The following is a 25,196-nucleotide window of genomic DNA, read 5'->3' as shown; positions in this document are numbered from 1 at the left end:
GGACTACAAACCTGACTCAGTTACACCAGCTCTGTCAGGAGGAATATGCCAAAATTCACCCAACTTATTGTGGGAAGCTTGTTGAAGGCTACCCAAAACATTTGACTCAAGTTAAACAATTTAAAGGCAATGCTACCAAATACTAATTGAGTGTATGTACACTTCTGACCCACTGGCAATGTGATGAAAGAAATAAAAGCTGAAATAAATCATTCTCTCTACTATTATTCTGACATTTCACATTCTTAAAATAAAGTGGTGATCCTAACTGACCTTTAACAGGGATTTTTACTATGATTAAATGTCAGGAATTGTGAAAAACTGAGTTTAAATGTATTTGGCTAAGGTGTATGTAAACTTCCGACTTCAATTGTAAATACACAATAGGAAACTCTTTTTGAACAGGCTCCTCCCCCAGACCCCCTGCAGGAAGCCACGGCCCTGTCGCCAGAGGAGAAGAAACCATTGCCAGGATCGATGAAGCTTCCTGGTCCAGCAGTCAACCTATCAGAGCTGCAGAATGTCAAGAGTGAACTACGATGGGTCACCAAGGACTAACACACACACTGGTACAGACACACACTGGTACAAACACACACACACATACACACTTCAACCATGAAAAACATTGCAGTAGATGCATTTTTAGGATTTCACTACAAGATGTCAGTGTGGGCTGTGTATTATTCTTATTAGGGGTTATGAGTACTCATTTGGATTGTGAGTACCTATTTGGGGTTATGAGTACTTATTTGGGATGTGAGTACTTATTAGGGTTTATGAATACGGATTAGGGGTTATGAGTACTTATTAGGGGTGACGGGTACTTATTAGGAATTACGGGTACTTATTTTGGTTGTGAGTACTTATTTGGGTTATGAGTACTTATAAAGGGTTATGAGTCCTTATTTGGGTTATGAGTACTTATTTCAGTTATGAGTACTTATTAGGTGTTATTAGTACGTATTAGGGATTATGAGTGATTATTTGGGTGATAAGTATTTATTAACGGTTATGTGTACTCATTTGGATTGTGAGTATTTATTTGGGTTATGAGTATTTATTAGAGTATATGAGTATTTATTTGGGATTAAGACTTCTTATTTGGGTTATGATTACTTATTTGGGTTATGAGTACTTATTTCGGTTATGAGTACTTATTATGGATATTTATTTATGGATCTTGGGTACTTATTTGGGTTTGATACTTATTTGGGTTATTTGTACTTATTTGGTTTGAAGACTTATTAGGGGTTATGAGTACTTTAAAAAAAGATATATTTCACCTTTATTTAACCAGGTAGGCTAGTTGAGAACAAGTTCTCATTTACAACTGCGACCTGGCCAAGTTAAAGCAAAGCAGTGCGACACAAACAATAACACAGAGTTACACATGGAATAAACAAGCGTATAGTCAATAACACAATAGAAAAAAGAAAGTCTATATACAGTGTGTGCAAATGGCGTGAGGAGGTAAGGCAATAAGTAGGCCATAGTAGCGAAATAATTACAATTAAGCAAATTAACACTGGAGTGATAGTTGAGCAGATGATGATGTGCAAGTAGAAATACTGGTGTGCAAAATAGCCGAAAAGTAAATAAAACAATATGGGGATGAGGTAGGTAAATTGGCTGGGCTATTTACAGATGGACTATGTACAGCTGCAGCGATCGGTTAGCTGCTCAGATAGCTGATGTTTAAAGTTAGTGAGGGAAATATAAGTCTCCAGCTTCAGCAATTTTTGCAATTTGTTCCAGTCATTGGCAGCAGAGAACTGGAAGGAAAGGAGGCCAAAGGAGGTGTTGGCTTTGGGGATGACCAGTGAGATATACCTGCTGGAGCGCGTGCTACGGCTGGGTGTTGTTATGATGACCAGTGAGCTGAGATAAGGCGGGGCTTTACCTAGCAAAGACTTATAGATGACCTGGAGCCAGTGGGTTTGGCGACGTATATGTAGCGAGGGCCAGCCAACAAGAGCGTACAGGTCACAATGGTGGGTAGTGTATGGGGCTTTGGTATCAAAATGGATGGCACAGTGATAGACTGCATCCAGTTTGCTGAATAGAGTGTTGGAGGCTATTTTGTAGATGACATTGCTAAAGTTGAGGATCGGTAGGATAGTTAGTTTTATGAAGGTATGTTTGGCGGCGTATGTTATGGTTATGAATACTCATTTGGGTTATGAGTACTTATTTGGGTTATGAGTAGAAAGGTTTTCTGTTTGGCCCTGGAAATGTGTTGTTTTTAATGCGTAACTTTGTGAACACTGTATGGTTAAATAGAGGTGACATTAAAATATGAAAAAGATAACCTAGCTAAGTCTTTATGTTTCTGTGTCCTACAGCGGTGTTTCCCAACTTCTCCTCCAGTACTGAATTAGTTGTGCTTGTCCAGGGATACCATAAAATGTGTACTATTGGGGATACTCAAGGAGTACTACAGGTTTCTCATCAGACCCACACCCACCCTGCATCTTCTACTGATGAACTACAACTACCACACCCACCCTGCATCTTCTTCTGATGGACTACAACAACCACACCCACCCGGCATCTTCTACTGATGAAATATAAGATTGACCCTGCATCTTCTACTGATGAAATATAAGATTGCCCTGCATCTTCTACTGATGAACTACAAATACCAGACCCAACGTACATCATCAACTGATAGACGACAACTATACCAGACTACACCTAACCCTATCAGCTACGGACAGCTATACCAGACTACACCTAACCCTATCAGCTACAGACAACTATACCAGACTTCACCTAACCCTATCAGCTACAGACAACTATACCAGACTACACCTAACCCTATCAGCTACAGACAACTCCACCAGACGAGTGACCTGCAATAGGCCATCTACTTCAACAAACCCATAACTGGTTTAATTTCCCATGCAGTGAAGTTAGGGTTAGGGATAGACTGGATTGGAGTGAACTAAATGTAACAATAATACATCCAGCCCTGGTAGCTATAGGTCTCTGTGTTACCTCATATAGAAAAGACTACAACCAGACTAGTTATAGGTTTTGTTTGTAAATTCACTCTGGAGTGCAAGAGTGCAGAATTAGTCAATTCAGAGCGTTTCACTCTTGGACTAATCAGAGCTCACACTGGACACTGGCGGTTAATCAGAGCGTTCTGTCAAGCACCCAAGATAACTGGCTGAAGTTGACTAGCTTGCTAGCTACTTCCAGACACAAATGAGACAACACCTCACTCTGACCATTCACCATAGCAGAGCTGGTTAGGATGTTTTCATGTTATCCAGAGCATTGGTGACTGTAATTGTGCTGCTGACAACAATATATTTACATTTCTTTGCCAACGTTTACTGACACCGATCATATTCAATGGGTGCTCGTAAATTAATCAGTTATTTTGGACTCTGGTACACTCAGACGATGAGTGCTCTGGAATAGGATTAGATAGTCAGAGTGAATTTACTAACGCACCAATAGACATAACATTACAGCTCTGTTACAGCTCTGCTACCTTTTACATCTTTAACTGTCAATGTGAACAAGACACAATCTGGAGAATGTATCTGATGGACTGATGTCATCAGAATGTGTATGGCGGGTTGTGATGTCATCAGAATGTGTATGGTGGGTTGTGATGACATCAGAATGTATTCGGTGGACTGTGATGACATCAGAATATTGTGATGTTTTAATTGTTTGAAATTCCCTTATAATCAAAATGGTTTCTAGGAGATTATGGATTCCTTAGCAACTGTTGCAATAAATTATATCTTGATTCTACACAGTGGCACGGTCTCTGTCATACACACAACAGGCAGCCACACAGACAGACACATGACACACACACACACACACACAGAGCAGTGTGTAGGTCCGTGTGTATGTGTCATCACTTTCACTCCTCTGTTCCCCCCCTTCAGCATCACTACATTAATCACAAGACACTCATCCATCATCATCACACACACACTCACACAGAGTCTGCCCTGGAGAGCAAAAGCAGAGGGCAGATGTGTCTAAATTTAGTTTCCACCAGGTCACAGTGTATTCGACTGGTTACAACTGCTAGTCGGGGTACTGCAGCCTACAATAAAAACAATATGGCTACAGACCACAGCACCAAACCAAACATCAACACTATACCAGACTGCAAATCTACTGGGGTAAAACATAAAATTTAAGATTAATTTCACACAGCGTTTGTGTTAAAAATATATTTTTTTAATGAGTATGATGACACCATTTTCAGGAGAATGGAGAACAAAAACACACGTACACACAAACGCCTGAGGCTAATCACAGGTATTTGAGCCAGACAGATAATAAAGTCATAATAAACTAAAACAGAGTGAAGGAGCATCAACATTTACTAAAACAGAGTCATGGAGCAGCATCAGTTATGAAGAAGAGAGTCATGGAGCAGCAACAGAAACTAATACAGAGTGATGGAGCAGAAACAGAAACTAAAACAGAGACATGGAGCATCAACAGAAACTAAAACAGAGTGAAGGAGCATCAACATTTACTAAAACAGAGTCATGGAGCAGCATCAGTTATGAAGAAGAGAGTCATGGAGCAGCAACAGAAACTAATACAGAGTGAAGGAGCATCAACAGAAACTAAAACAGAGACATGGAGCATCAACAGAAACTAAAACAGAGTGAAGGAGCATCAACATTTACTAAAACAGAGACATGGAGCATCAACAAAAACTAAAACAGAGTGATGGAGCAGCAACAGAAACTAAAACAGAGTGATGGAGCAGCAACAGAAACTAAAACAGAGTGATGGAGCAGCAACAGAAATTAAAACAGTGATGGAGCAGCATCAGAAACTAATACAGAGTGATGGAGCATCAACAGAAACTAAAACAGAGACATGGAGCATCAACAGAAACTAAAACAGAGTGAAGGAGCATCAACATTTACTAAAACAGAGACATGGAGCATCAACAGAAACTGAAACAGAGTGATGGAGCAGCAACAGAAACTAAAACAGAGTGATGGAGCAGCATCAGCAACTAAAACAGAGTGATGCAGCAACAACAGAAACTAAAACAGAGTGAAGGAGCATCAACATTTACTAAAACAGAGACATGGAGCATCAACAGAAACTAAAACAGAGTCATGGAAAAGAAACAGAAACTAAAACAGAGTGATGGAGCAGCAACAGAAACTAAAACAGTGTGATGGAGCAACAACAGAAATTAAAACAGTGATGGAGCAGCAACAGAAACTAAAACAGATTGATGGAACAGCAACAGAAACTAAAACAGAGTGATGGAGCAGCAACAGAAACTAAAACAGATTGATGGAACAGCAACAGAAACTAAAACAGAGTGATGGAGCAGCAACAGAAACTAAAACAGTGTGATGGAGCAGCAACAGAAATTAAAACAGTGATGGAGCAGCAACAGAAACTAAAACAGAGTGATGGAACAGCAACATAATCTAATACAGAGTGATGGAGCAGCAACAGAAATTGAAACAGGGTGAAGGAGCAGCAACAGAAATTCAAACCGGGAAGGAGCAGCATCAGAAACTAAAACAGAGTGATGGAGCAGCATCAGAAACTAAAACAGAGTGATGGAGCAGCATCAGAAACTAAGACAGAGTGATGGAGCAGCAACAGAAACTAAAACAGAGTGATGGAGCAGCAATAGAAATAAAACCGTGATGGAGCAGCATCAGAAACTAAAACAGAGTGATGGAGCAGCATCAGAAACTAAAACAGAGTGATGGAGCAGCATCAGAAACTAAAACAGAGACATAGAGCAGAAACAGAAACTAATACAGAAACATGGAGCATCAACAGAAACTAAAACAGAGACATGGAGCATCAACAGAAACTAAAACAGAGTGATGGAGCAGCAACAGAAACTAAAACAGAGTGATGGAGTAGCAACAGAAACTAAAACAGAGTGATGGAGCAGCATCAGAAACTAAAACAGAGACATAGAGCATAAACAGAAACTAATACAGAGACATGGAGCATCAACAGAAACTAAAACAGAGACATGGAGCATCAACAGAAACTAATACAGAGTGATGGAGCAGCAACAGAAACTAAAACAGAGTGATGGAGCAGCAACAGAAACTAAAACAGAGTCATGGAGCAGCATCAGAAACTAAAACAGAGACATAGAGCAGAAACAGAAACTAATACAGAGACATGGAGCATCAACAGAAACTAAAACAGAGTCATGGAGCATCAACAGAAACTAATACAGAGTGATGGAGCAGCAACAGAAACTAAAACAGAGTGATGGAGCAGCATCAGAAACTAAAACAGAGTGATGGAGCAGCATCAGAAACTAAGACAGAGTGATGGAGCAGCAACAGAAACTAAAACAGAGTGATGGAGCAGCAACAGAAATTAAAACCGTGATGGAGCAGCATCAGAAACTAAAACAGAGTGATTGAAAATAACAGAAACTAAAACAGAGTGATGGAGCAGCAACAGAAACTAAAACAGAGTGATGGAGCAGCAACAGAAATTAAAACTGGGAAGGAGCAGCAACAGAAACTAAAACAGAGTGATGGAGCAGCATCAGAAACTAAAACAGAGACATAGAGCAGAAACAGAATCTAATACAGAGACATGGAGCAGCAACAGAAACTAAAACAGAGTGAAGGAGCATCAACATTTACTAAAACAGAGTGATGGAGCAGCATCAGAAACTAAAACAGAGTGATGGAGCAGCATCAGAAACTAAAACAGAGTGATGGAGCAGCATCAGAAACTAAAACAGGGACATAGAGCAGAAACAGAAACTAATACAGAAACATGGAGCATCAACAGAAACTAAAACAGAGACATGGAGCATCAACAGAAACTAAAACAGAGTGATGGAGCAGCAACAGAAACTAAAACAGAGTGATGGAGCAGCATCAGAAACTAAAACAGAGACATAGAGCAGAAACAGAAACTAATACAGAGACATGGAGCATCAACAGAAACTAAAACAGAGTGAAGGAGCATCAACATTTACTAAAACAGAGTGATGGAGCAGCATCAGAAACTAAAACAGAGTGATGGAGCAGCATCAGAAACTAAAACAGAGTGATGGAGCAGCATCAGAAACTAAAACAGGGACATAGAGCAGAAACAGAAACTAGTACAGAAACATGGAGCATCAACAGAAACTAAAACAGAGACATGGAGCATCAACAGAAACTAAAACAGAGTGATGGAGCAGCAACAGAAACTAAAACAGAGTGATGGAGTAGCAACAGAAACTAAAACAGAGTGATGGAGCAGCATCAGAAACTAAAACAGAGACATAGAGCAGAAACAGAAACTAATACAGAGACATGGAGCATCAACAGAAACTAAAACAGAGTGAAGGAGCATCAACATTTACTAAAACAGAGTGATGGAGCAGCATCAGAAACTGAAACAGAGTGATGGAGCAGCATCAGAAACTAAAACAGAGTGATAGAGCAGCAACAGAAACTAAAACAGAGTGATGGAGCAGCATCAGAAACTAATACAGAGACATGGAGCATCAACAGAAACTAAAACAGAGACATGGAGCATCAACAGAAACTAATACAGAGTGATGGAGCAGCAACAGAAACTAAAACAGAGTGATGGAGCAGCATCAGAAACTAAAACAGAGTAATGGAGCAGCAACAGAAACTAAAACAGAGTGATTGAGCAGCAACAGAAATTAAAACCGTGATGGAGCAGCATCAGAAACTAAAACAGAGTGATGGAAAAGAACAGAAACTAAAACAGAGTGATGGAAAAGAACAGAAACTAAAACAGAGTGATTGAGCAGCAACAGAAACTAAAACAGAGTGATGGAGCAGCATCAGAAACTAATACAGAAACATGGAGCATCAACAGAAACTAAAACAGAGACATGGAGCATCAACAGAAACTAAAACAGAGTGATGGAGCAGCAACAGAAACTAAAACAGAGACATAGAGCAGAAACAGAAACTAATACAGAGACATGGAGCATCAACAGAAACTAAAACAGAGTGAAGGAGCATCAACATTTACTAAAACAGAGTGATGGAGCAGCATCAGAAACTAAAACAGAGTGATGGAGCAGCATCAGAAACTAAAACAGAGTGATGGAGCAGCATCAGAAACTAAAACAGGGACATAGAGCAGAAACAGAAACTAGTACAGAAACATGGAGCATCAACAGAAACTAAAACAGAGACATGGAGCATCAACAGAAACTAAAACAGAGTGATGGAGCAGCAACAGAAACTAAAACAGAGTGATGGAGTAGCAACAGAAACTAAAACAGAGTGATGGAGCAGCATCAGAAACTAAAACAGAGACATAGAGCAGAAACAGAAACTAATACAGAGACATGGAGCATCAACAGAAACTAAAACAGAGTGAAGGAGCATCAACATTTACTAAAACAGAGTGATGGAGCAGCATCAGAAACTGAAACAGAGTGATGGAGCAGCATCAGAAACTAAAACAGAGTGATAGAGCAGCAACAGAAACTAAAACAGAGTGATGGAGCAGCATCAGAAACTAATACAGAGACATGGAGCATCAACAGAAACTAAAACAGAGTGATGGAGCAGAATCAGAAGTTAACAGAGAATAATGGAGAAGAAACAGTTCATAAAACATAGTAATGGAGCAGCAGCAGAAACTAAAACAGCGTGATGAAGCAGCAACAGAAATTAAAACAGTGATGGAGCAGCAACAGAAATTAAAACAGTGATTGAGCAGCATCAGAAACTAAAACAGAGTGATGCAGCAACAACAGTTACTAAAACAGAGTCATGGAAAAGAAACAGAAACTAAAACAGAGTGATGGAGCAGCAACAGAAACTAAAACAGTGTGATGGAGCAACAACAGAAATTAAAACAGTGATGGAGCAGCAACAGAAACTAAAACAGATTGATGGAACAGCAACAGAAACTAAAACAGAGTGATGGAGCAACAACAGAAACTAAAACAGAGACATGGAAAAGAAACAGAAACTAAAACAGAGTGATGGAGCAACAACAGAAACTAAAACAGAGTCATGGAAAAGAAACAGAAACTAAAACAGAGTGATGGAGCAACAACAGAAACTAAAACAGAGTCATGGAAAAGAAACAGAAACTAAAACAGAGTGATGGAGCAACAACAGAAACTAAAACAGAGTCATGGAAAAGAAACAGAAACTAAAACAGAGTGATGGAGCAACAACAGAAACTAAAACAGTGTGATGGAGCAACAACAGAAATTAAAACAGTGATGGAGCAGCAACAGAAACTAAAACAGATTGATGGAACAGCAACAGAAACTAAAACAGAGTGATGGAGCAACAACAGAAACTAAAACATAGTGATGGTGCGGCAACAGAAACTACATTTAGAGTGATGGAAAAGCAACAGAAACTAAATCAATGTTTGAGCAGCAACAGAAATGAAAACAGGGTGATGGACCGGAAACAGTTACTAAAAACAGATTGATGGAGCAGCATCAGGAACTAAAACAGACTGATGGGGCAGCAACAATTACTAAAACAGGGTGATGAAACAGAAACTTAAACAGAGTGATGAGGCAACAACAGTTACAAAAACAGAGTGATGGAGCAGCATGAGAAACTGAAACAGAGTGATTTAGTAGCAACAGAAACTAAACCAGTGTGATGGAGCAGCGACAGAAACTAATACAGAGTGATGTAGCAGCAACAGATACTAAAACAGAATCATGGAGCATCAAAATTTACTGAAACATAGTGATGGAGCAGCAACAGAAACTAATTCAGAGTGATGTAGCAGCAACAGATACTAAAACAGAATCATGGAGCATCAAAATTTACTAAAACAGAGTGATGGAGCAGCAACAGAAACTAAAACAAAGTGATGTAGCAGCAACAGATACTAAAACAGAATCATGGAGCATCAAAATTTACTAAAACAGAGTGATGGAGCAGCAACAGAAACTAAAACAAAGTGATGTAGCAGCAACAGATACTAAAACAGAATCATGGAGCATCAAAATTTACTGAAACAGAGTGATGGAGCATCATCAGAAACTAAAACAGAGTGATGGAGCATCATCAGAAACTAAAAAAGAGTGATGGAGCATCATCAGAAACTAAAACAGGGTGATGGAGCAGCATCAGAAACTAAAACAGGGTGATGGAGCATCATCAGAAACTAAAACAAACTGATGGTGCAGCAACAGAAACAAAAACAGAGTGATGGAGCAGCAATAGAAACTAAAACATAGTCATGGAGCAGCAACAGAAACTGTTAGAAACTGTGTTCATGAAACTCAGTTAGGAACGCTGTATATGGCCCAGGAGGCCTGTAAAACAGTTGCTATAAAAAGTGATTGAGTAGGCTGCATAGATTTCATGACTAAAAGTTAAAAAGACAAAATGCTGTATTTTTTCAATTGTTTTATTTGCTATCGTAAATGTTAGCAACACCTCCCGCCTTTGCAGGATGCACAGGAGATATGGTCACTAGTGTAACCAGGAGGAGAGGCCTAATTTATTAACACAGTAAATTCATCAGGCTTGAGCCATGTTTCAGTCAGGCCAATCACATCAAGGATATGAACAGTGATTAGTTCATTGACTATGACTGCCTTGGAAGTGAGGTATCTAACATTAAGTAGTCCTATTAAGATGTGAGATTATCACAATCTATTTCAATAATGGCAGGAATGGAGGAGGTCTTTATTCCAGTGAGGTTGTTAAGGTGAACACAGCCATGTTTAGATTTGCGGCACAGACACGGTCTCAATGAGGAAAGCTTAGCTGACAACACTGACTGTGCTAGTGGCAGACTCCACCAAGCTGGCAGGCTGGCAAACAGACTGCTGCCTGGCCTGCACCCTATCTCATTGTGGAACTAGGGGAGTTAGAGCCCTGTCTACGTTGATAGATAAGATGAGACAATACCGACATTCATAATATGTTAAGCACACCGTGTGTGTGTGTGTGTGTATGGGGGGGTGTGTGTGTGTGGGGGGGGGGTTCATTTCCATACTCTTAATAGAACAGGACCAAACCAGGATGTAGTGTCTGTAACCAAAGCAGATGGTTTTGTGGCAAGACAGACACCAGGTTCACACACACATCAGTCAATACACACACAATACTCAGGGATCTATAAGTAAAATTAGAACGCTGTACATATGGCCTCTTGGGAGTTGAGTGTGCCTGATTGGTTGTTGCTCCTGTCGATCATGTAAATCTGAAAATTCCGATGGGAGCGCTGCGTCCAGGGGTGGGACATCCTGTCAAGAGGAGAGACGAGACTGAGGTCAGACACACTCAAGTACACACACACACACACACACACACACACACACACACACACACACACACACACACACACACACACACACACAAAAACTTTTTTTGTGTTTTAGGATTTCATAACAAGGTGTCAGTGTAGGCTGCGTATTCTTCTTATTTGAGTTATGAGTACTTATCAACTAATGAACTACAACTACCACCAGACTAACCCTAACCCTATCAGCTACAGACAACTATACCAGACTACACCTAACCCTATCAGCTATAGACAACTATACCAGACTGCACCTAACCCTATCAGCTACAGACAACTACCACCAGACTACACTTGACCCTATCAGCTACAGACAACTATACCAGACTACACCTAACCCTATCAGCTACAGACAACTATACCAGACTACACCTAACCCTAACCTTAACCTCAACCATTCATTAGCCCTAACAGTATCCTAAACCCCAACCCTAACCCTATCCTTCCACCAACTAACGAATGGATGGGCCCACTCTCAAGAGGACTATACCTAAAACCTGCTCAAGGAATCACTCAGCCAGCAACGGGTGGAACAACCGCTACGACAAGGAATGGAATCACCACAATTTCTCCTAAAAAAATCTCAGCATTTCGTGCATGCACCCCTCAATGCTCATGTCCTGCAAGCGAAGTGCCCTACCTGGTCTCCAATCTGCTACATGTTCTAGAAACGTTTAGATCGACCCTGTGGATTAAGAAAGCAAAACCTAACTCTAAACCTATTCCGCAACACTCGATCTGCTTGACCCTCACCATCATGCCGTTGTTGCACCGAACCACCTCTAGCAATCTAGGCCGGTCCGTCGCTCCTAACACTGGGCTCACCCTACAGCATTGAAGGTAGTATCCAACTGCCTGTGGGACACAAATGGATGCTCGCCCCCTCTCCTCCCTCTCTCCCCATCTTTGGGACCATGGAACGCGAGCCTGCACCTCGCTGTCTGTAGGAGCTAGAGGCGGAGTGCACCTCTGAATGATGCCCAGGATAAGACTCCTTTAAAAAGGAGATGGTGCCCTATGCAATCAGAATTTTCTTAGCCAGACCCTCTCACCTCAGTGTATCGCGACCTGGCCAACAACACACCTTCACTCCCAGCAAGCTTCCTCGCAACTGTCTGCCTGCCCCTTAGTCAAGGATAGCTACTGCGGGTTTAGCCAAGAATGGCCTGGAGGAACCTGGTGGCTACAATGGAGTGTTGGTGAAATAGGCTTGTGGTGGTTCGGTGTGGCGGTTCACAGCTAGGGCCTTCAGACCACGGGACAGCCCTGTGTGTGGGTAGGCAGCGACATGGGCCCGACACACCCGAATTTACAGGGTTTGCGCCCTTGGCCCTGTCCCATTCACGCTGGGCTCCCCTAAATTCACTTGGCAGGATCGACTCTGCTATAGGGAGCCTCGGACCAGAACCTTGGAAGCCATTACAGATACCCAAGATGGAACTACAGTCCCAAACAGGAGTCGCCACCTCTTGAGGATCGCCTCTTTCGGTAATTCTGGTCTAACCTTAATCCCAAACCCTAACCCCTAGCTTCATTAAAATGGTACCCGCAAACACCTGTCACAACGTCAACAGTGAAGAGGCGACTCCGGGATGCTGGCCTTCTAGGCAGAGTTGCAAAGAAAAGGCCATATCTCAGACTGGTCAAATAAAAGAAAATATTAAGATTAAGATGGGCAAAAGAACACAAACACTGGACAGAGGAACTCTGCCTAGAAGGCCAGCATCCCGGGAGTAGGCTCTTCACTGTTGACGTTGAGACTGGTGTTTTGCGGGTACTATTTAATGAAGCTGCCAGTTGAGGACTTGTCTGTTTCTCAAACTAGACACTCTAATGTACTGATCCTCTTGCTCAGTTGTGCACCGGGGCCTCCCACTCCTCTTTCTATTCTGGTTAGAGCCAGTTTGCATTGTTCTGTGAAAGGAGTAGTACACAGCGTTTTATGAGATTTTCAGTTTCTTGGCAATTTCTCGCATGGAATAGCCTTCATTTCTCAGAACACGAATAGACTGACGAGTTTCAGAAGAAAGTCCTTTGTTTCTGGACATTTTGAGCCTGTAATTGAACCCACAAATGCTGACACTCCAGATACAAAACTAGTCTAAAGAAGGCCAGTTTTATTGCTTCTTTAATCACACGAACAGTTTTCAGCTGTGCTAACATAATTGCAAAAGGGTTTTCTAATGATCAACTAGTCTTTTAAAATGGCAAAATTTGATTAGCTAATAATGGGCCTCTGTACGCCTATGTAGATATTTCATAAAAATCAGCCGTTTCCAGCTACAATAGTCATTTACAACATTAACAATGCCTACACTGTATTTTCTGATCAATTTGATGTTATTTTAATGGACATTTTTTTTTGCTTTCATTTCAAAAACAAGGAAAATTCTAAGTGACCCCAAACTTTGAACTGTAGTGCATACAGTGCCTTGTAAAAGTGTTCACCCCCTTGATGTTTTTCTTATTTTGTTGCATTACAACCTGTAATTGAAATGGATTTTTATTTGGATTTCATGTAACGGACATACACAAAATAGTCCAAATTGCTGAAGTGAAATGAAAAAAATAACTTGTTTAAAAGAATTCAAAAAAAATAACAAACGGTGCGTGCATATGTATTTATCCCCTTTGTTATGAAGCCCCTAAATAAGATCTGGTGCAACCAATTACCTTCAGAAGTCACATAATTAGTTAAATAAAGTCCACCTGTGTGCAATCTAAGTGTCACATGATCTGTCACACAATCTCATTATATATACACCTGTTCTGAAAGGCCCCAGAGTCTGCAACACCACTAAGCAAGGGGCACCACCAAGCAAGCGGAACTACGAAGATCAAGGAGCTCTCCAAACAGGTCAGGGACGAAGTTGTGGAGAAGTACAGATCGTGGTGGGGTTATAAAAATATATCAGAAACGTTGAACATCCCACGGAGCGCCATTAAATCCATTATAAAAAAAATGGAAAGAATATGGCACCACAACAAACCTGCCAAGAGAGGGCCGCCCACCAAAACTCATGGACCATGCAAGGAGGGAATTAATTAGAGAGGCAACAAAGAGCAAAGATAACCCTGAAGGAGCTGCAAAACTCCACAGCAGAGATTGGAGTATCTGTCCATAGGACCGCTTTAAGCCGTACACTGCACAGAGCTGGGCTTTATGGAAGTGTCCAGAAAAAATAAGCAAACATGTTTGGTGTTCGCCAAAAGGCATGTGGGAGACTCCCCAAACACATGGAAGAAGGTACACTGGTCAGATGAGTCTAAAATGTAGCTTTTTGGCCATCAAGGAAAACTCTATGTCTGGTGCAAACTCAACACCTCCCATCACCCTGAGAATACCATCCCCACAGTGAAGCATGGTGGTGGCAGCATCATGCTGTGTGGATGTTTTTCATCGGCAGGGACTGGGAAACTGGTCAGAATTGAAGGAATGATGGATGGCACTAAATACAAGGAAATTCTTGAGGAAACCTGTTTCAGTCTTCCAGATATTTGAGACTGGGACAGAGGTTCACCTTCCAGCAAGACAATGACCCCAAGCATACTGCTAAAGCAACAATTGATTGGTTTATGGGGAAACATTTAAATGTCTTGGAATGGCCTAGTCAAACACCAGACCTCAATCCAATTGAGAATCTGTGGTATGACTTAAAGATTGCCGTACACAACCCATCCAACTGGAAGAAGCTGGAGCAGTTTTGCCTTGAATAATGGGCAAAACTCCCAGTGGCCAGATGTGTCAAGCTTATAGAGACATACCCCAAGAGACTTGCAGCTGTAATTGCTGCAAAAGGTGGCCCTACAAAGTATTGACTTTGAGAGAGTGTTCTGTTTTTTTGTCTTATTTCTTGTTTGTTTCACAATAAAAAATATTGTGCATATTCGAAGTGGTAGGCATGTGGTGTAAATCAAATGATACAAAACCCCCCAAAATCAATTTCAATTCCAAGGTGTCAGGCAACAAAATAGGAAAAATGCCAAGGGAGGTGAATACTTTCGCATGCCACTGTATGTGAGGGCTGTTGGGGCCCTGTTTCAGCTCCAGATGACAAAACATGCATACACTCCCAGACAGTTGCAGGTTTACCAACTTCCTTTTGGTAATTCGTTTAAAACAGAGATATATCCAAAAAAACTAACTGTTGCTTTAACTGTGAATGTACTTTATTGCACACAATCCTCAAATAAAATGGGGCATACACAAAATTAACAATGTATTTATATTCGGTCTAATGTGTGTGTGAGAGGGAGGCATGTTTTTCAACAGAATTCTCAAATTGTACACAATATTATCAATCACTCTTTGATTTGATAGATAGTTAGAGTAATTAAGTAGATATAGATAATGGATATGAAGGAGTAGATATCTCTAATCCTAAAATAAAATGGAGCATACATAAAATAAACAAGTAATTACAATGTATTTACATTGGTGATACCATGTGTGTGACAGAGGGAGTGTGTGTGCATGTTGCGTTTTATTTTTCCTTGTCAGCCACTCATCTCTGCTTTGACAGTCTTGATAGGCCCAATCAGTAAGCAGCTGCTCTTGATCATTGTCATGAAGCCACACCCTTCCTACTCTGGTCAGGATGCTCTCGATGGTGCAGCTGTAGACATTTTTGAGGACCTGGGGATCCATGCCAAATCTTTTCAGTCTCCTGAGGGGGAAAAGTGGTTGTTGTGCCCTCTTCAAGACTGTCTTAGTGTGTTTGGACCATGATAGTTGTTAAGGGATTTTTTATCAATAATGACTAATTATGTATACATTTCAATCAGGACTGACTAATCAGAATACTATTATGTTACTGTATAGATGTATGAATTTTATTTTAATCCTAGTACTGAATGAAATGTGTGTAAATATAATCAAGAATTAGAACAATGACTGTCTGTTCCTTGCTAGAAATTAATGAACTTATCGTCAGACTGGCTAGAACGCTTATCTACACAGGAAGACCTTGGCTCGGTCATAAATCATATTAAATTGGCGTGGGACGATGTGGGAAGGCTTGAGATACTGCCTTTGTACTAGGGTGGGAGAAGAGACGGGACAGTTCGAAAACTAATGACATCATTTTCAGTTTATAACCTGTGGTAAACTGTATCATGTTCAGTACTCTCGAGAATAAACGCTGCTGATTGATTTTGAGACTGGTCTCTGTCCATTTTATGCAAATAAGAGTCTTACAAATCCTTAGAAGTGGACAGAGTGTTTAAAATAATTGGGTATTAAAACATGTAGGAATTTAATTCCTGTAACAATAGTTCGTTGGTGATGTGGACAGCAAGGAACTTGAAACTGCTCCCCTACAGCCCTGTCGATGTTAATGGGGGGCTTGTTCGGCCCGCCTTTTCCTGTAGTCCACGATGAGCTCCTTTGTCTTGCTCACATTGAGGGAGCCCCGAGTGAGGGAGAGTATGCATGTGTGTTTACATGTACAGTATGTGATAATTACCTGTATCACCTGTCGCATGTAGCAGGTGCAGGGGCAGACGACTGCCGCTGTGAGGGATGTGGTTGAGCTAATAGGGGTGTCAGACCTAAAAGAGAGGGAAACAATTTTCTTAATTGAAAAATTATTCTACAACTAAACAGAGTGAGTGTGTGAGTGAGTGTGTATATGTACGTGTGTGTGATAATTACCTGGACCACATTACACTGCTTCAGGTCTACAAGCCTCTGGAAGTTCCAGCGTGCCACTCCAGGCCTGGAACAGCATAGTGGAAGCACGGTTACCTGTCACCCTGCGAGCCTGGTTGGCAGATCTGAAAGATAGACACCATATTATTTTAATGACAAAGCCTTGAATACACACTAACCTAAATTAAGTGTGTGTGTGTGTGGGCAACCACGCAGCAGACTTCATTTTCCCAACTGCTCAACATTCTTGCCCTCACAATATGAGGTGTGTGTGATCTGTGTTATTGTGTCAACCTGGCCACATCCTTGTAGTAGTACATTCTTTGGAAAAAAACAAACAGTGTCCACTTCAAAGGATATCAGAATTTCAGATCTGGACTGACAAGTACGCTAAATCATGTGAAGTTACAAAACCTCTAAGGCTTAGTCTGCACAAATTAAATAAAGGATGCAGGACCTGAGCTGTAGGACCATGCCTCAGGACTACCTGGCCTCAGGACTACCTGGCCTGATGACTCCAGGCTATCCCTTTCACTAGTCCACCTGGTCGTGCTGCTGATCCAGTCTCTGCTGTTTCTGTCTGCGTCTATGGAACCCTGACCTGCTTATGGCTCACCGGAGGTACTACCTTGTTCCAGACCTGCTGTTTGATCCTGTCTCTCTCTACCGGACCTACTGTCTCAACCTCTAAATGCTCAGCTATGAAGAGCCAACTGGCATGTAGCCCTGAGGTGCTGAACTATTGCACCATCTATTACCACTGTGATTATTTCTTGACCCTGCTGGTCATCTATGAACGTTTAAACATCTTGAAGAACAATCTGGCCTTAATGGCCATGTACTCTTATAATCTCCACCCAGCACAGCCAGAAGAGGACTGGCCACCCCTCAGAGCCTGGTTCCTCTCTAGGTTTCTTCCTAGGTTCCTGCCTTTCTAGGGAGTTTTTCCTAGCCACCATGCTTCTACATCTGCATTGCTTTCTGTTTGGGGTTTTAGGCTTGGTTTCTGTATAAGCACATTGTGACATATGCTGATGTAAAAGTGGCTTTATAAAATACATTTGATAGATTGCCTGTATATGCTTATTTTCAGGTCAGTAACTCTTAATATGACATTGAGTTATCTTAAAATCTTAAATAGGAAGTTGCACCTGATGCCAACACTTCTTCATGGTCTTTCCTGCTGGGGACAGGGGGCTTCAGGTTTGCGAATGGAGGACCTAGAGAATTGGAATATTAACAATAATTTGAGCCCACAATCAAATTCAACTTGGGTTAGCTGTTTATCTCATTTGATAGAGAAATGTTGATGAGAGAGTGCCTGCGGAAAGTATTCAGAACACTTGACTTCTTCCACATTTTGTTATGTTACAGCCTTATTCTAAAATGGATTAAATAGTTTTTTCCCCTCATCAATCTACACACAATAGCCCATAATGACAAAGCAAAAACATTTTTTATTTTTCTTTCTTCCAATATATATGAAAAAAAAAAAACGGAATGATCACATTTACATAAGTATTCAGACCCTTTACTAAGTACTTTGCTGAAGCACCTTTGACTGCGATTACGGCATCAAGTCTTCTTGGGTATGACGCTACAATCTTGGCACATCTGTATATGGGGAGTTTCTCCCATTCTTCTCTGCAGATCCTCTCAAGCTCTGTCAGGATGGATGGGGAGCATTGCTGCACAGCTATTTTCAGGTCTCTCCAGAGATGTGCGATCAGGATCGAGTCTGGGCTCTGGCTGGGCCACTCAAAGACGGCAGGCGGCAGGTAGTCTAGTGGTTAGAGTGTTGGGCCAGTAACCAAAAGGTTGCTGGATTGAATCCCTGAGCTGACAAGCTATAAATCTGTAGTTCTTCCCCTGAACAAGGCAGTTGACCCACTGTTCCCCGGTAGGCCGTCATTGTAAATAAGCATTTGTTCTTAACTGTCTTGCCTAGTTAAATAAAGGTTAAATAAAAAAGTTTCAAAAAGACAGGGGTACGCCAAAGCCACCCCTGCATTGTCTTGGCTGTGTGCTTAGGGTTGTTGTCCTGTTAGAAGGTGAACCTTCGCCCGGAGGTCGGAGTGCTTGGGAGCAGGCTTTAATCAAGGTTCTCTCTGTACTTTTCTTAGTTCATCTTTTCCTCGATCCTGACTAGTCTCTCTGCCCTTGCTGCTGAAAAACATCCCCACAGCATGATGCCACCACCATGCTTCACCCTACAGATGGTGCCAGGTTTCCTCCAGATGTGGTGCTTGGCATTCATGTCCAATCAATTGAATTTACCAAAGGTGGACTCCAATAAAGTTCTAGAAACATCTCAAGGATGATCAATGGAAACAGGATGCGCATGAACTCAATTTCGGGTCTCATAGCAAATGGTCTGAATACTTATGTAAATAAGGTATTTCTGTTTTATATTTGTCATACATTTGCAAACATTCTAAAAAACAGTTTTCACTTTGTCATTGTGGGAAGATATGGATTTACAAATTACAGGCCACTAAGTACCCTGGTTTAAATGAACATATGGATTTCTCACCCTTCCTGTAGGGTCGTGTTAGGTCCATTTGCTGTCATCTAGTGGACATTTTGCTCAATTGCTCTCAGCTATGTTAATACTGTTGTTGTTCATGTTTTGCTGTGTTCTAGTGTACTATGGAATATATTGCTTTCTTATTCTTGACACTTCTCCCAGTCATATTTAAGGTTAGAACTACCTTTCTAAGTGTTCTCATACTTCTAGCTTGGAGTTGTATTTTTATGATAACATAGGTACAGTATTTCACTTTTTAATGTGTATAGTATTGCTTACTAGGTGTTGTCCAATCAATTTTGTAACCACTCCCTCTTCTAATTAGGGCTGATTGGAAAAGCTGTTCAAAAGAGGACATTGTATTATTTCTTTGTACTCCCTGACGAAGGCCATGCAGCTGAAACGCGTCAGATTTTTAAAACCTTGTTTCTATTGAACATGCCATACTAATAGAGGCATTTTAATTAATTATATGAAGAGTGCCTTGGTCCTCCTTTCTTTTTGATGACCAATTCACCCCTTTTACCAAAGAGCACCTCTGTCTACCAAAATGTACAATTGTGTACCTTAGTAGCGCTTCCCTTCCTCCTCTTTCTACTAATAACCTAGACTGTTTGTGTATGTATATCTTATGTTATCATTTAGTTTGTTAGTAAATAAATAATCAGCTCAATTTGTGTGGTACGGAATGATTAGTGAGAACCGGGTTTGTGCAGATTTACAAATTATGCAACGTTCAGATTGAGACTGATGAGGAAATTAATTAATTAGTGACTGCTATGAAATCGGTATTCTGATATCCTTTGAGTTAAATCGGGCCCCAGGTTACTGAGTTAATGGTTACCTGATTAAGATAATCACGTAATTATAAACATAGTTAATTATTCGATAAATAACATGTGATCACATTGACGATAACACGTCACAACACTGTATATAGCCATGTTATTTTCTACTTCCTGTATATAACTGTTGTCTTCCACTCCCTGTATATAGCCATGTTATATTCTACTCCCTGTATATAGTCATGTTATTTTCTACTTCCTGTGTATAGCAATGTATTTTTTACTTCCTGTATATAGCCACGTTATTTTCTACTTCCTGTATATAGCCATGTTATTTTCTACTTCCTGTATATAGCCACGTTATTTTATACTTCCTGTATGTTTCCATGTTGTTTTCTACTTCCTGTATATGTAACCGATGTGAAATTTCCAGCTAGTTAGCGGGGTGCGCGCTAATAGCGTTTCAATCGGTGACGTCACTCGCTCTGAGACCTTGGAATAGTTTTTCCCCTTGATTTGCAAGGGCTGCGGCTTTTGTATGTATTCATGTTATTTTCTAGTCTCTGTATATAGTCATGTTATTTTTCACCTCCTGTATATTGTCATGTTATTTTTCACCTCCTGTATATAGTCATGTTATTTTTCACCTCCTGTATATTGTCATGTTATTTTTCACCTCCTGTATATAGTCATGTTATTTTTCACCTCCTGTATATAGTCATGTTATTTTTCACCTCCTGTATATAGTCATGTTATTTTCTAGTCTCTGTATATAGTCATGTTATTTTTCACCTCCTGTATACTGTCATGTTATTTTCTACTTCCTGTATACAGCCATGATATTTTATTCTTCCTGCATATAGTTATGTTATTTTCTACTCTCTTTATATAGTCATGTTATTTTCTACTTCCTGTATATAGTCATGTTATTTTTCACCTCCTGTATATTGTCATGTTATTTTTCACCTCCTGTATATTGTCATGTTATTTTTCACCTCCTGTATATAGTCATGTTATTTTTCACCTCCTGTATATAGTCATGTTATTTTTCACCTCCTGTATATTGTCATGTTATTTTCTACTTCCTGTATATAGTCATGTTATTTTCTACTTCCTGTATATAGTCATGTTATTTTCTACTTCCTGTATATAGTCATGTTATTTTCTACTTCCTGTATATAGTCATGTTATTTTCTACTTCCTGTATATAGTCATGTTATTTTTCACCTCCTGTATATTGTCATGTTATTTTTCACCTCCTGTATATTGTCATGTTATTTTTCACCTCCTGTATATAGTCATGTTATTTTTCACCTCCTGTATATAGTCATGTTATTTTTCACCTCCTGTATATAGTCATGTTATTTTCTAGTCTCTGTATATAGTCATGTTATTTTTCACCTCCTGTATATTGTCATGTTATTTTTCACCTCCTGTATATAGTCATGTTATTTTTCACCTCCTGTATATAGTCATGTTATTTTCTAGTCTCTGTATATAGTCATGTTATTTTTCACCTCCTGTATGTTGTCATGTTATTTTCTACTTCCTGTATACAGCCATGATATTTTATTCTTCCTGCATATAGTTATGTTATTTTCTACTCTCTTTATATAGTCATGTTATTTTCTACTTCCTGTATATAGTCATGTTATTTTCTACTTCCTGTATATAGCCATGTTATTTTATACTCCCTAGATATAGCCATACTATTTTGTACTTCCTGTACATAGCCATGTTATTTTCTACTCCCTGTATATATCAATGTTATTTTCCACTCCCTGTAAATAGCCATGTTATTTTGTGCTTCCTGTATGTAGTCATGTTATTTTCTACTTCCTGTATTTAGCCATATTATTTTCTACTCCCTGTAAAAAAAAAAAGTTACGAGCCTATGCCGTGACTGTTAGTGGTAGTTGGTGGCATTCTGTCATTGTACCACACTGTCACAAGGGGGAGTTAGAACGCTGATAAATTAGTAGTCTATACTGTGGCAATTAATGGAGGCATTTTCAGTCTGAGAGTCTCTTCTCTGGCACTAGAGTCCTGCATCAGGCAACAACAACAAAAACTGTCGGTGGTTATGGCGTTAAGAGAGAACTTGGGTAAATACAAATGGGGGAATTTCACTTGACATGTGGACTGATGATTTTCGAAAAATAGGCATGGTGGGCTTTTGGTTTCTCTCCCTCTAAAATAACAAACTGGCTTTATTTACAAATTAGTTAGAATCTCTCACCTGGCTTTTCCCCCTTTATTCAGATTACAACCACTCACTTTCGGTAATTTGAAAACTAAATAATCTCCAAAATATCAATATTTTTTATACAATCCATAGAAAATTGGTTGCAATTTCAGTTTAATCTACCAGAAAAGACAGAACAAATAATATGACAAATATTGTGGTGAAACTCAAATATACTAATTGATTATAAAACTTGATTGGAACCTTTATCAAGTGGAAGGGGGAAAAAGTAAGGAACTTGTCTGTCGGACATGCATTAAAGACCAAAATTGGTTATAGAAAATTGTGATGAACAAAAATATGTACCAGTTTCATTTAAGGACCAAAACATAGATAGCTGTGCCATATAGATTGCAAAATTGACACGCAATTGTCTGTTTTTTTTAACCTACTGCAATCCTAAAAACCTATGGCTTTAACCTTCTGAATTAATGATTATATTGAAGATAGATGCCGCCTCTTAATGAGTTCCGAGAGCCGATCTGTTATCCAACGATGATTAATATTACTATTATTACTGAATGACAGAGCATGGGGACCAGTCCTGATAAATCAATCAGATTTTTATTTGGAAATGTTAGGATTATTTTGTACAGGCCATATTTTTTACTAACTGAAACCCTTAATTAAATTGTCTTAATGAGTTCTGAGAGCCGATCTGTTATCTAAAGATTATTATTATTATTATTATAATTTAACCCTGCATTGTAATTATATCAAAGCCCCTTAGATATTCTCACAGACCAGATTTGCCTTCACTGTTTTGACCAAGTTAATCTGCTCATGTTGTGTGTGTTCAACTTTTTGTAACATTGTGGTTAAAATAAAGAAGGGTTAGGGTTAGGGATAGGGATAGGGTTAACCCTAACCCTAAGTATTATGTGATTTTTTTTAAGATGCTGTGTTTTTATTTACAGTAGTGATGGACAGGTGGAGGCATTTTGAAAACATGTTTACAAACACTTTAGTCCATTATGCAAACAATGTTTCCATGATGGGCTATTAACAGGATAATAGATTCTTCACACATCAATTTATTTACAAAATGGTTATTTAATAGCCTGGCTACTGTAGGTGTGAAAATCCTCCCAACTTGCAATGTATTCTGTCACACCCTGATCTGTTTCACCTATCTTTGTGATTGTCCCCACCCACCTCCAGGTGTCAGCCGTTTCCCCCATTAGTCCATGTGTATTTATTCCGGTGTTCCCTGTTTGTCTGTTGCCAGTTCGTCTTGTCTTGTAAAGTCAACCAACGTGTTTTCGTGCTCCTGCATTTTCTTATCTCTTTTTTGATATTCCTCCCAGTTTTGACCCTTGCCTGCCTTGACTCTGAACCCGCCTGCCTGACCATACTGCCTGCCCTGACCTCGAGCCTGCCTGCAACTCTGTACCTCCTGGACTGTGACCTTGTTTATGATCTTTTACCTGTCTACAACCATTCTCTTGCCTGCTCCTTGGATTATAATACATATCAGTGACTCAAACCATCTGCCTCCCGTGTCTGCATCTGGGTCTTGCCCTGTGCCCTTATAGTACGAACTGGCAATGACAGACACAGCACAACTTGGACCAGCTCCGCCTCGCTGTCTCCCTGCAGGGATCCACCATTGGGAGGCATGAGGAGCTACTGTTGGACCTTTTGGAAGGGCTTCATTCCCTGACGGAACGCCACTACCAAGGGTTCAAGGCTATTATGGAGCAAATCGGGGAGTTAGCTCATAGGCAGCCAGCCACCACTGAGACCCCCCAACCACCCAGTAACCTTTTTACTATTAGTGGTGGGTTTGTACAACCTACCACCGAGAACCTCCTCCGGAGCGATATTCTGAGGATCCTGGAAACTGCCGGGGTATTCTTTCTCAGTGCTCCCTTATTTTTGAGCAGCAGCCATCTTCGCTCCCTTCGGACCGGTCGACGACAGCGTATGTTATCACGTTAATGTCAGGAAGGGCACTCTCCTGGGCTACGGAAGTTTGGGAGAAACAATCCGCTATTTCTCGTGATCTAGAAGACTTTCTGTAGACTTTCGCATGTTGACCGCCGAGAGTGAGTCCCTATTCGATACCTTCCTTCACGGATTATCAGAGGTGATAAAAGATGAGCTAGCTGCTCGGGAGTTACCAGTGGACCTCAATTCCCTCATCGCCCTCACCATTAGGATTGATGGACGTCTACGGGAAAGCAGGAGTGAGAAGAGGTCTGGCCTAGGTCACACTTGTCCATCCGCTATGGCTCGTTCATCTCCAGAGGCTGTTTTTTCGACAGGATCCGAGGCCACCCGAATCATCAACGACGGGTGAGTCGGATACACCGGAACCTATGCAATTGAGAAAAGCTAGATTATCACATAGGGAACGTTCACGCAGGTTAAGCTCCAATAGTTGTCTGTATTGTGGTGCTGTAGGGCATTACATAGCTACCTGCCCAGTGAAGAGACCTGAATCCTTAGTAGGTACAAGTACACTGGTGAGCCTGACTGGGAAACCTCTAATTCCCATTACCCAAACTCTTTTTTTTATGTGATCTTGTTGTGGGGAGACCAGTCTAAGTCTCTCCGGGTGCTCATTGACTCTGGCAGAGGAGAGTTTCATGGACGCTACCCTGATAACGGAACTAAGTATCCCTACTCAACTCCTCTCCTTTCCCATGAATGCCAGGACACTGGACGGCTGCTCCATTGGAAGAGTCATGCACAGCACAGTTCCCATTAATA

General features: G+C 40.5%; 1 protein-coding gene across 1 annotated transcript in view; it reads left to right on the top strand.

Annotated features, from left to right (window-relative positions):
- The window catches only part of smpx (small muscle protein X-linked), a 36,061-nt gene extending 32,287 nt beyond the window's left edge, over positions 1-3,774 (top strand). The window contains exons 5-6 of the mRNA XM_021562221.2: positions 406-569; positions 2,346-3,774. Coding sequence (XP_021417896.1) covers positions 406-558 — 153 coding nt within the window. The 3' untranslated portion in view covers positions 559-569; positions 2,346-3,774. The remainder of the gene's footprint in view (positions 1-405; positions 570-2,345) is intronic.
- The last annotated feature ends 21,422 nt before the right edge of the window (positions 3,775-25,196 follow it).

Source organism: Oncorhynchus mykiss, chromosome 15 (assembly GCF_013265735.2).
Source record: "Oncorhynchus mykiss isolate Arlee chromosome 15, USDA_OmykA_1.1, whole genome shotgun sequence".
NCBI lineage: Eukaryota > Metazoa > Chordata > Actinopteri > Salmoniformes > Salmonidae > Oncorhynchus > Oncorhynchus mykiss.
The sequence above is the reverse complement of the archived record's forward strand: the minus strand, read 5'-3'. Positions and strand labels throughout refer to the sequence as shown.